This window comes from Oncorhynchus gorbuscha, unplaced genomic scaffold (genome assembly GCF_021184085.1).
Source record: "Oncorhynchus gorbuscha isolate QuinsamMale2020 ecotype Even-year unplaced genomic scaffold, OgorEven_v1.0 Un_scaffold_537, whole genome shotgun sequence".
NCBI classification, from domain to species: domain Eukaryota; kingdom Metazoa; phylum Chordata; class Actinopteri; order Salmoniformes; family Salmonidae; genus Oncorhynchus; species Oncorhynchus gorbuscha.
The window spans coordinates 150,191-162,914 of NW_025745361.1; the positions used below are offsets into that span (position 1 = coordinate 150,191).

General features: G+C 44.9%; 1 protein-coding gene across 3 annotated transcripts in view; it reads left to right on the top strand.

Annotated features, from left to right (window-relative positions):
* The first annotated feature begins 6,049 nt into the window (after positions 1-6,049).
* The window catches only part of LOC124018515 (monocyte to macrophage differentiation factor 2-like), a 44,412-nt gene continuing 37,737 nt past the window's right edge, over positions 6,050-12,724 (top strand). For all 3 annotated transcript variants that reach the window (XM_046333845.1, XM_046333846.1, XM_046333847.1), the window contains exons 1-3: positions 6,050-6,176; positions 10,638-10,719; positions 10,840-11,000. In XM_046333845.1, coding sequence (XP_046189801.1) covers positions 6,148-6,176; positions 10,638-10,719; positions 10,840-11,000 — 272 coding nt within the window. In that variant the 5' untranslated portion in view covers positions 6,050-6,147. The remainder of the gene's footprint in view (positions 6,177-10,637; positions 10,720-10,839; positions 11,001-12,724) is intronic.

The following is a 12,724-nucleotide window of genomic DNA, read 5'->3' on the forward strand; positions in this document are numbered from 1 at the left end:
GTGTAGTAGACCTTACAGTGAAATGCTGAGTACAACAGGTATAGTAGACCTTACCGTGAAATGCTGCTTACAAGCCCTTTACCAACAAAGCAACATTTTTCAGAAGTAAGACACTTTTTCCACATGTTGTTACGTTACAACATTATTCTAAAATGTATTAAATTGTTTTTTCCTCATCAATCTACACACAATACCCCATAATGACAAAGCAAAAACAGGTTTAGAATTTTTTGGCAAATGTATTAAAAATTGTAAAAACTAAAATATGACATTTACTTAAGTATTCCGACCTTTTACTCAGTACTTTGTTGAAGCACCTTTACCAGCGATTACAGCCTTGAGGATTCTTTGGGTATGACACTACAAGCTTGGCAAACCTATACTTGGGGGAGTTTCTCCCATTCTTCTGTGCAGATCCTCACAAGCTCTGTCAGGTTGGATGGGGAGCATTGCTGCACAGCTATTTTCAGGTCTCCAGAGGTGTTCGATCGGGTTCAAGTCCGGGCTCTGGCTGGCCCACTCAAGGACATTCAGAGATTGTCCCGAAGCCACACCTGGCTGTATGCTTAGGGTCATTGTCCTGTTGGAAGGTGAACCTTCGCCCCAGTCTGAGGTTCTGGATCAGGTTTTCAATAAGGATCTCTCTGTACTTTGCTCCGTTCATCTTTCCCTCGATCCTGACTAGTCTCCCAGTTCCTGCCGCTGAAAAACATCCCCACAGCATGGTGATGCCACCACCATGCTTCACCGTAGGGATGGTACCAGGTTTCTTCCAGACATGACGCTTGGCATTTAGGCCAAAAAGTTCCATCTTGGTTTCATCAGACCAGAGAATCTTGAGTCTTTAGGTGCCTTTGGCAAACTCCAAGCGGGCTGTCATGTACCTTTTACTGAGGAGTGGCTTCTGTCTGGCCACTCCACGATAAAGGCCTTATTGGTAGAGTGCTGCAGAGATGGTTATCCTTTTGGAAGGTTCTACCGTCTCCACAGAGGAACTCTGGAGCTCTATCAGAGTGACCTTCAGGTTCATGGTCACCTCCCTGACCAAGGCCCTTCTTCCCCGATTGCTCAGTTTGGTCGGGCGGCCAGCTCTAGGAAGAGTCTAGGCGGTTCCACTGTGTTCTTGGGGACCTTCAAGGCTACAGGAATGTTTTAGTACCCTTTCCCAGATCTGTGCATCGACACAATTCTGTCTCTGAACTCTACGGACAATTACTTCGACCACATGGCTTGGTTTTTGCTTTGAAATGCTCTGTCAACTGTTGGAATTTACCACAGGTGGACTCCAATCAAGTTGTAGAAACATCTCTAGGATGACCAATGGAAACAGGATGCAACTGAGTTAAAGGTCGAGTCCCATAACAAAGGGTGTGATGTAAATAAGGTATGTTTAAAAAAAAAAAGATTAATATATTTGCTCTAATTTCTAAAAACCTTTTTTATGGGCTATTGAGTGTAGATTGCAGAGGATTTTATTTAATCAATTTTAGAATAAGGCTGTAACGTAAAACAATTTGGAAAAAGTCAAGGGGTCTGAATACTTTCCGAATGCCCTGTATATTATATATATATATATATATATATATATATATATATATATATATATATATATATATATATACTGTATGTGAAGGAATGTGAATGTATGTCTTTCATAACAATGCAGAGTTAAAAAGTTAGACAAATTAAAACATGGTTAGCAGATGTTAATGGTCACATGGTTAGCAGATGTTATTGGTCACATGGTTAGCAGATGTTATTGGTCACATGGTTAGCAGATGTTATTGGTCACATGGTTAGCAGATGTTAATGGTCACATGGTTAGCAGATGTTAATGGTCACATGGTTAACAGATGTTAATGGTCACATGGTTAACAGATGTTAATGGTCACATGGTTAGCAGATGTTAATGGTCACATGGTTAACAGATGTTAATGGTCACATGGTTAGCAAATCTACCAAGACCGTGGCCGTCCCTCTAAACTTTCAGCTCATACAAGGAGAAGACTGATCAGAGATGCAGCCAAGGGGCCCATGATCATTCTGGATGAACTGCAGAGATCTACAGCTGAGGTGGGAGACTCTGTCCATAGGACAACAATCAGTTGTATATTGCACAAATCTGGCCTTTATGGAAGAGCGGCAAGAAGAAAGCCATTTCTTAAAGATATCCATAAAAAGTGTCGTTTAAAGTTTGCCACAAGCCACCTGGGAGACACACCAAACATGTGGAAGAAGGTGCTCTGGTCAGATGAAACCAAAATTGAACTTTTTGGCAACAATGCAAAACGTTATGTTTGGCGTAAAAGCAACACAGCTCATCACCCTGAACACACCATCCCCACTGTCAAACATGGTGGTGGCAGCATCATGGTTTGGGCCTGCTTTTCTTCAACAGGGACAGGGAAGATGGTTAAAATTGATGGGAAGATGGATGGAGCCAAATACAGGACCATTCTGGAAGAAAACCTGATGGAGTCTGAAAAAGACCTGAGACTGGGACGGAGATTTGTCTTCCAACAAGACAATGATCCAAAACATAAAGCAAAATCTACAATGGAATGGTTAAAAAATAAACATATCCAGGTGTTAGAATGGCCAAGTCAAAGTCCAGGCCTGAATCCAATCGAGAATCTGTGGAAAGAACTGAAAACTGCTGTTCACAAATGCTCTCCATCCAACCTCACTGAGCTCGAGCTGTTTTGCAAGGAGGAATGGGAAAAAATGTCAGTCTCTCGATGTGCAAAACTGATAGAGACATACCCCAAGCGACTTACAGCTGTAATCGCAGCAAAACGTGGCGCTACAAAGTATTAACTTAAGGGGCTGAATAATTTTGCACTCCCAATTTTTCAGTTTTTGATTTGTTAAAAAAGTTTGAAATATCCAATAAATGTCGTTCCACTTCATGATTGTGTCCCACTTGTTGTTGATTCTTCACAAAAAAATACAGTTTTATATCTTTATGTTTGAAGCCTGAATTGTGGCAAAAGGTCGCAAAGTTCAAGGGGGCCGAATACTTTCGCAAGGCACTGTACACATGGTTAGCAGATGTTAATTATCACATACACATGGTTAGCAGATGTTAATGGTCACATGGTTAGCAGATGTTAATGGTCACATGGTTAGCAGATGTTAATGGTCACATGGTTAGCAGATGGCAATGGTCACATGGTTAGCAGATGTTATTGGTCACATGGTTAGCAGATGTTAATGGTCACATGGTTAGCAGATGTTAATGGTCACATGGTTAGCAGATGTTAATGGTCACATGGTTAGCAGAAGGCAATGGTCACATGGTTAGCAGATGTTATTGGTCACATACACATGGTTAGCAGATGTTAATGGTCACATGGTTAGCAGGTGTTAATGGTCACATGGTTAGCAGATGTTAATGGTCACGTACACATGGTTAGCAGATGTTAATGGTCACATACACATGGTTAGCAGATGTTAATGGTCACGTACACATGGTTAGCAGATGTTAATGGTCACGTACACATGGTTAGCAGATGTTAATGGTCACGTACACATGGTTAGCAGATGTTAATGGTCACATACACATGGTTAGCAGATGTTAATGGTCACATACACATGGTTAGCAGATGTTAATGGTCACATGGTTAGCAGATGTTAATGGTCACATGGTTAGCAGATGTTAATGGTCACATACACATGGTTAGCAGATGTTATTGGTCACATACACATGGTTAGCAGATGTTATTGGTCACATGGTTAGCAGATGTTAATGGTCACATACACATGGTTAGCAGATGTTAATGGTCACATGGTTAGCAGGTGTTAATGGTCACATGGTTAGCAGATGTTAATGGTCACGTACACATGGTTAGCAGATGTTAATGGTCACGTACACATGGTTAGCAGATGTTAATGGTCACGTACACATGGTTAGCAGATGTTAATGGTCACGTACACATGGTTAGCAGATGTTAATGGTCACGTACACATGGTTAGCAGATGTTAATGGTCACGTACACATGGTTAGCAGATGTTAATGGTCACATACACATGGTTAGCAGATGTTAATGGTCACATACACATGGTTAGCAGATGTTAATGGTCACATGGTTAGCAGATGTTAATGGTCACATGGTTAGCAGATGTTAATGGTCACATACACATGGTTAGCAGATGTTATTGGTCACATACACATGGTTAGCAGATGTTATTGGTCACATGGTTAGCAGATGTTAATGGTCACATACACATGGTTAGCAGATGTTAATGGTCATATACACATGGTTAGCAGGTGTTAATGGTCACATGGTAAGCAGGTGTTAATGGTCACATGGTTAGCAGGTGTTAATGGTCACATGGTTAGCAGGTGTTAATGGTCACATGGTTAGCAGATGTTATTGGTCACATGGTTAGCAGATGTTATTGGTCACATGGTTAGCAGATGTTAATGGTCACATGGTTAGCAGATGGTAATGGTCACATACACATGGTTAGCAGATGTTAATGGTCATATACACATGGTTAGCAGGTGTTAATGGTCACATGGATAGCAGATGGTAATGGTCACATGCACATGGTTAGCAGATGTTAATGGTCACATGGTTAGCAGATGTTAATGGTCACATGGTTAGCAGATGTTATTGGTCACATGGTTAGCAGATGTTAATGGTCACATGGTTAGCAGATGGTAATGGTCACATACACATGGTTAGCAGATGTTAATGGTCACATACACATGGTTATCAGATGTTATTGGTCACATGGTTAGCAGATGTTAATGGTCACATGGTTAGCAGATGTTAATGGTCACATACACATGGTTAGCAGATGTTAATGGTCACATACACGTGATTAGCAGATGTTAATGGTCACATACACGTGGTTAGCAGATGTTAATGGTCACATACACATGGTTAGCAGATGTTAATGGTCACATACACATGGTTAGCAGATGTTATTGGTCACATGGTTAGCAGATGTTAATGGTCACATACACATGGTTAGCAGATGTTAATGGTCATATACACATGGTTAGCAGATGTTATTGGTCACATACACATGGTTAGCAGATGTTAATGGTCTCATACACATGGTTAGCAGATGTTAATGGTCACATACACGTGGTTATCAGATGTTAATGGTCACATGGTTAGCAGATGTTAATGGTCACATACACATGGTTAGCAGATGTTAATGGTCACATACACATGGTTAGCAGATGTTAATGGTCACATACACATGGTTATCAGATGTTATTGGTCACATGGTTAGCAGATGTTAATGGTCACATGGTTAGCAGATGTTAATGGTCATATACACGTGGTTATCAGATGTTAATGGTCACATGGTTAGCAGATGTTAATGGTCACATACACATGGTTAGCAGATGTTAATGGTCACATACACATGGTTAGCAGATGTTAATGGTCACATACACATGGTTATCAGATGTTATTGGTCACATGGTTAGCAGATGTTAATGGTCACATGGTTAGCAGATGTTAATGGTCACATGGTTAGCAGATGTTAATGAGTAGGTATGGGTAAAAGTGACTGGTCAATCAGGATAGATAATAAACAGAGTAACAGCAGCCTCTCTGAGTAGGTATAGTAGCAGCAGCCTCTCTGAGTAGGTATAGTAGCAGCAGCCTCTCTGAGTAGGTATAGTAGCAGCAGCCTCTCTGAGTAGGTATAGTAACAGCAGCCTCTCTGAGTAGGTATAGTAGCAGCAGCCTCTCTGAGTAGGTATAGTAGCAGCAGCCTCTCTGAGTAGGTATAGTAGCAGCAGCCTCTCTGAGTAGGTATAGTAACAGCAGCCTCTCTGAGTAGGTATAGTAGCAGCAGCCTCTCTGAGTAGGTATAGTAGCAGCAGCCTCTGAGTAGGTATAGTAGCAGCAGCCTCTCTGAGTAGGTATAGTAGCAGCAGCCTCTCTGAGTAGGTATAGTAGCAGCAGCCTCTCTGAGTAGGTATAGTAGCAGCAGCCTCTCTGAGTAGGTATAGTAGCAGCAGCGTATGTGAGTCCCTCCCCCTCCCTCCCACCCTCCCTCCCTCCCTCCCGCCCTCCCACCCAGCTCCTGTTTGTGTTCAGACGCACAGGGAAATCCGTTGTTGCCTCGCTAGTTGAGAACAGTAACAAGTGAAACAGATAAATACATTTTGTCTCCGGTATGGACTTCAAGAAGAGCCGATATGGAAGGTAGGCAGAATATTATTCTAGACAGAGGAATTCATATATCTCTGATAAAGTGATCTTTTATTGAACTACTTAACTAATATTGTTGTTTGTCGGTTCAAATCAAATCAAATTTTATTTGTCACATACACATGGTTAGCAGATGTTAATGCGAGTGTAGCGAAATGCTTGTACTACTCTGCTACTCGGTTGGTTGACGGTTGGGGTTAGGTTGGTTGACAGTTGGGGTTAGGTTGGTTGACAGTTGGGGTTAGGTTGGTTGACAGTTGGGGTTAGGTTGGTTGGGGTTAGGTTGGTTGACGGTTGGGGTTAGGTTGGTTGACGGTTGGGGTTAGGTTGGTTGACGTTTGGGGTTAGGTTGGGGTTAGGTTGGTTGGGGTTAGGTTGGTTGACGGTTGGGGTTAGGTTGGTTGACGTTTGGGGTTAGGTTGGTTGGGGTTAGGTTGGTTGGGGTTGGGTTGGTTGACGGTTGGGGTTAGGTTGGTTGACGGTTGGGGTTAGGTTGGTTGGGGTTAGGTTGGTTGGGGTTGGGTTGGTTGACGGTTGGGGTTAGGTTGGTTGACGGTTGGGGTTAGGTTGGTTGACGGTTGGGGTTAGGTTGGTTGGGGTTAGGTTGGTTGACGGTTGGAGTTAGGTTGGTTGACGGTTGGGGTTAGGTTGGTTGACAGTTGGGGTTAGGTTGGTTGACGTTTGGGGTTAGGTTGGTTGGGGTTAGGTTGGTTGACGGTTGGGGTTAGGTTGGTTGACGGTTGGGGTTAGGTTGGTTGACGGTTGGGGTTAGGTTGGTTGACGGTTGGGGTTAGGTTGGTTGACGGTTGGAGTTAGGTTGGTTGACGGTTGGGGTTAGGTTGGTTGACGGTTGGGGTTAGGTTGGTTGACGGTTGGGGTTAGGTTGGTTGACGGTTGGGGTTAGGTTGGTTGACGGTTGGGGTTAGGTTGGTTGACGGTTGGGGTTAGGTTGGTTGACGGTTGGGGTTAGGTTGGTTGACGGTTGGGGTTAGGTTGGTTGACAGTTGGGGTTAGGTTGGTTGGGGTTAGGTTGGTTGGGGTTAGGTTGGTTGACGGTTGGAGTTAGGTTGGTTGGGGTTAGGTTGGTTGACGGTTGGGGTTAGGTTGACGGTTGGGGTTAGGTTGGTTGACAGTTGGGGTTAGGTTGGTTGACAGTTGGGGTTAGGTTGGTTGACAGTTGGGGTTGGGTTGGTTGACGGTTGGGGTTAGGTTGGTTGGGGTTAGGTTGGTTGACGGTTGGGGTTAGGTTGGTTGACGGTTGGGGTTAGGTTGGTTGACGGTTGGGGTTAGGTTGGTTGACGGTTGGGGTTAGGTTGGTTGGGGTTAAGTTGGTTGGGGTTAGGTTGGTTGACGGTTGGGGTTAGGTTGGTTGGGGTTAGGTTGGTTGACGGTTGGAGATAGGTGTTTTGCTAGCTGATGTGAAGCCATGTGCACCGATGCGCTTGGGGACAAGTGTGTGTGTGTGTGTGTGTGTGTGTGTGTGTGTGTGTGTGTGTGTGTGTGTGTGTGTGTGTGTGTGTGTGTGTGTGTGTGTGTGTGTGTGTGTGTGTGTGTGTGTGTGTGTGTGTGTGTGTGTGTGTGTGTGTGTGTGTGTCTTGCCACTAGCAGGATTCAGAAACAGATCCTCTTAGATTTAAAGACCCGGTGGATCAGACACCACGTCTGATATTCAGCATTACTAACATTCTGTTCACTGCTGTAGATTATAGTTTCCCATTCTAACGCAACAAGCGGAATGTGAGAGAGCAGGTGAAAGTTCAAGCCCAGCCGAGGTAGACACAGCCACCCCCCTAGTGTGTGTGCTCCATTATAACGCTGATACCATAGGAGGGTCGTTAGATCAGCCTTGGCCGCTCACACTAATGATAGAGAAAGACAGGAAGAGAGAGGGTGAGAGTGGGGAGAGTAAAAGAGGGGGAAGATGGAGGTAGAGAGAGGGAGTGAGAGAATGGAGGGGGAGATATAGGCAGAGTTGGAGGCAGAGTGCCCCTCTTTTGGACGATAACAATGCTTTCTCTGATCAGAGCCTTTGTCCCTTCAGGCTCACTGAGACACACACGCCTGTTGTCCATTAGCTGAATCAAATCACATGTTGTGTGTCACATACGCTGAATACAACAGGTGTAGACCTAAGTGAGAAATACTTACTTACAAGCCCTTAACTCTATTTCTTGAACTGCAATGTTGGTTGAGAAAATATTTAGTAATTAAAAATAAAAATAAATCTAAAAGTAACACAAGAAAAGTACATAACAATAACAAGACTGTAGCTCAGTTGGTAGAGCATGGCGCTTGTAACGCCAGGGTAGTGGGTTCGATCCCCGGGACCACCCATACATAGAATGTATGCACACATGACTGTAAGTCGCTTTGGATAAAAGCGTCTGCTAAATGGCATATATTATATTATACAGGGGCTACCGGTACCGAGTCAGAGATACTACCAGAGATACTGGAGAGTAGGGTTAGAGTGATGGACCACCGTGAGACCACCATCCTCACTCTGCTACTGAAGAGATACTGGAGAGTAGGGTTAGGGTTAGAGTGATGGACCACCGTGAGACCACCATCCTCACTCTGCTACTGAAGAGATACTGGAGAGTAGGGTTAGGGTTAGAGTGATGGACCACCGTGAGACCACCATCCTCACTCTGCTACTGAAGAGATACTGGAGAGTAGGGTTAGAGTGATGGACCACCGTGAGACCACCATCCTCACTCTGCTACTGAAGAGATACTGGAGAGTAGGGTTAGAGTGATGGACCACCGTGAGACCACCATCCTCACTCTGCTACTGAAGAGATACTGGAGAGTAGGGTTAGGGTTAGAGTGATGGACCACCGTGAGACCACCATCCTCACTCTGCTACTGAAGAGATACTGGAGAGTAGGGTTAGAGTGATGGACCACCGTGAGACCACCATCCTCACTCTGCTACTGAAGAGATACTGGAGAGTAGGGTTAGGGTGATGGACCACCGTGAGACCACCATCCTCACTCTGCTACTGAAGAGATACTGGAGAGTAGGGTTAGGGTGATGGACCACCGTGAGACCACCATCCTCACTCTGCTACTGAAGAGATACTGGAGAGTAGGGTTAGGGTTAGAGTGATGGACCACCGTGAGACCACCATCCTCACTCTGCTACTGAAGAGATACTGGAGAGTAGGGTTAGGGTTAGAGTGATGGACCACCGTGAGACCACCATCCTCACTCTGCTACTGAAGAGATACTGGTAGTCTAGGAGAGTGATGGACCACAGTGAGACCAACCATCCTCTCTGGTAGTCTAGGAGAGTGATGGACCACAGTGAGACCAACCATCCTCTCTAGGAAACTAAAACCTTTATGAGCTGAGTAAGGCCTGTTAGAGCAGCCTCCACATCCTGTACCTCTCTAGGTAACTAAAACCTTTATGAGCTGAGTAAGGCCTGTTAGAGCAGCCTCCACATCCTGTACCTCTCTATGTAACTAAAACCTTTATGAGCTGAGTAAGGCCTGTTAGAATAGCCTCCACATCCTGTCCCTCTCTAGGTAACTAAAACCTTTATGAGCTGAGTAAGGCCTGTTAGAATAGCCTCCACATCCTGTACCTCTCTAGGTAACTAAAACTTTTATGAGCTGAATAAGGCCTGTTAGAATAGCCTCCACATCCTGTACCTCTCTAGGTAACTAAAACCTTTATGAGCTGAGTAAGGCCTGTTAGAATAGCCTCCACATCCTGTCCCTCTCTAGGTAACTAAAACCTTTATGAGCTGAATAAGGCCTGTTAGAATAGCCTCCACATCCTGTACCTCTCTAGGTAACTAAAACCTTTATATGGGGAAATGGATCATCTTATATATCAAAATGGTAGAAAAGGATTTAGAGAAAATACTGAAAGGGATTTAGAGAAAATACTGAAAGGGATTTAGAGAAAATACTGAAACAGATTTAACACAATATGTGGAATGACACAACTAACCAACCACAACATGGAAGTAAATAGCTGCCCTGAACCTTACCCTGTCACACAGCTTCTGCTAGGCCTGAGGGACCCTGTGTGGAATCAGATAATGCACAGCTGACCTGGCGTCCAGCAAGCACTACCCTGAAACCTACGATGTATGTGTGTGTGTTGACTTACGAAATGTGGTTTCATAACATGTCCAGATGTGCCTCTCTCTGTAAACCGGGATTGAGAGATTTACTGCTGATTAAAGACACACACACACACACACACACACACACACACACACACACACACACACACACACACACACACACACACACACACACACACACACACACACACACACACACACACACACACACACACACGGGCTGCTATGCATAGAGCCCAAGTAAGGTTTTAATGTGGATGTCAGAGCTCAGCAGTACCTGACACAGTCTGACACTACTTATAGAGGCCAGGAGACACATTCAACATGTACAGTATCCTGGGTGTGTGTGTTCCAGGTTCATGAATGGCAGAGTTCCATCCAGTAGGAGATACCAGCCTACAGACTACGAACACGCTGCCAACTGTGCCACACATGGAGTGAGTTACACACACAACCTGTCTACAGATTCATCTCTTATCTCTGGAAACACAGCTGCTGTTCACCCTGCTGTACCTGGTTCTACCCATAATGCCTTGTTTACCCATTATCCTCCACAGCTCTGGATCATCCCCAGCCTGGTGGGCGGGTCTGTACTCTACTTCCTGTCTGTGGACCAATGGCAGGCTGCTGCTGCCTGGTTGTACGGGGCGGGGCTTAGTGGTCTATTCATCTCCTCCACTCTGTTTCACACCGTGGCCTGGAAGATCAGACACCTCCGGTTAGTATCTCTGATCAGACACCTCCGGTTAGTCTCTCTGATCAGACACCTCCGGTTAGTCTCTCTGATCAGACACCTCCGGTTAGTCTCTCTGATCAGACACCTCCGGTTAGTCTCTCTGATCAGACACCTCCGGTTAGTCTCTCTGATCAGACACCTCCGGTTAGTCTCTCTGATCAGACACCTCTAGTTAGTATCTCTGATCAGACACCTCCGGTTAGTCTCTCTGATCAGACACCTCCGGTTAGTCTCTCTGATCAGACACCTCCGGTTAGTCTCTCTGATCAGACACCTCCTGTTAGTTTCTCTGATCAGACACCTCCGGTTAGTCTCTCTGATCAGACACCTCCGGTTAGTCTCTCTGATCAGACACCTCCGGTTAGTCTCTCTGATCAGACACCTCCGGTTAGTCCTTCTGTTTCACACCGTGGCCTGGAAGATCAGACACATCCGGTTAGTCTCTCTGATCAGACACCTCTAGTTAGTCTCTCTGATCAGACACCTCTAGTTAGTCTCTCTGATCAGACACCTCTAGTTAGTATCTCTGATCAGACACCTCCGGTTAGTCTCTCTGATAAGACACCTCCAGTTAGTCTCTCTGATCAGACACCTCCGGTTAGTCTCTCTGATCAGACACCTCTAGTTAATATCTCTGATCAGACACCTCTAGTTAGTCTCTCTGATTAGACACCTCTAGTTAGTATCTCTGATTAGACACCTCTAGTTAGTATCTCTGATCAGACACCTCCGGTTAGTCTCTCTGATCAGACACCTCCGGTTAGTCTCTCTGATAAGACACCTCCGGTTAGTCTCTCTGATCAGACACCTCCGGTTAGTCTCTCTGATAAGACACCTCCAGTTAGTCTCTCTGATCAGACACCTCCGGTTAGTCTCTCTGATCAGACACCTCTAGTTAGTATCTCTGATCAGACACCTCCGGTTAGTATCTCTGATCAGACACCTCCGGTTAGTATCAGACACCTCCGGTTAGTATCTCTGATCAGACACCTCCGGTTAGTATCTCTGATCAGACACCTCCGGTTAGTCTCTCTGATAAGACACCTCCGGTTAGTCTCTCTGATCAGACACCTCCGGTTAGTCTCTCTGATAAGACACCTCCGGTTAGTCTCTCTGATAAGACACCTCCGGTTAGTCTCTCTGATAAGACACCTCCGGTTAGTCTCTCTGATCAGACACCTCCGGTTAGTATCTCTGATCAGACACCTCTGGTTAGTATCTCTGATCAGACACCTCTAGTTAGTATCTCTGATCAGACACCTCTGGTTAGTATCTCTGATCAGACACCTCTAGTTAGTATCTCTGATCAGACACCTCTAGTTAGTATCTCTGATCAGACACCTCTGGTTAGTATCTCTGATCAGACACCTCTAGTTAGTATCTCTGATCAGACACCTCTGGTTAGTATCTCTGATCAGACACCTCTAGTTAGTATCTCTGATCAGACACCTCCGGTTAGTATCTCTGATCAGACACCTCCGGTTAGTATCTCTGATCAGACACCTCCGGTTAGTATCTCTGATCAGACACCTCTAGTTAGTATCTCTGATCAGACACCTCTGGTTAGTATCTCTGATCAGACACCTCTAGTTAGTATCTCTGATCAGACACCTCTAGTTAGTATCTCTGATCAGACACCTCTGGTTAGTATCTCTGATCAGACACCTCTAGTTAGTATCTCTGATCAGACACCTCTAGTTAGTATC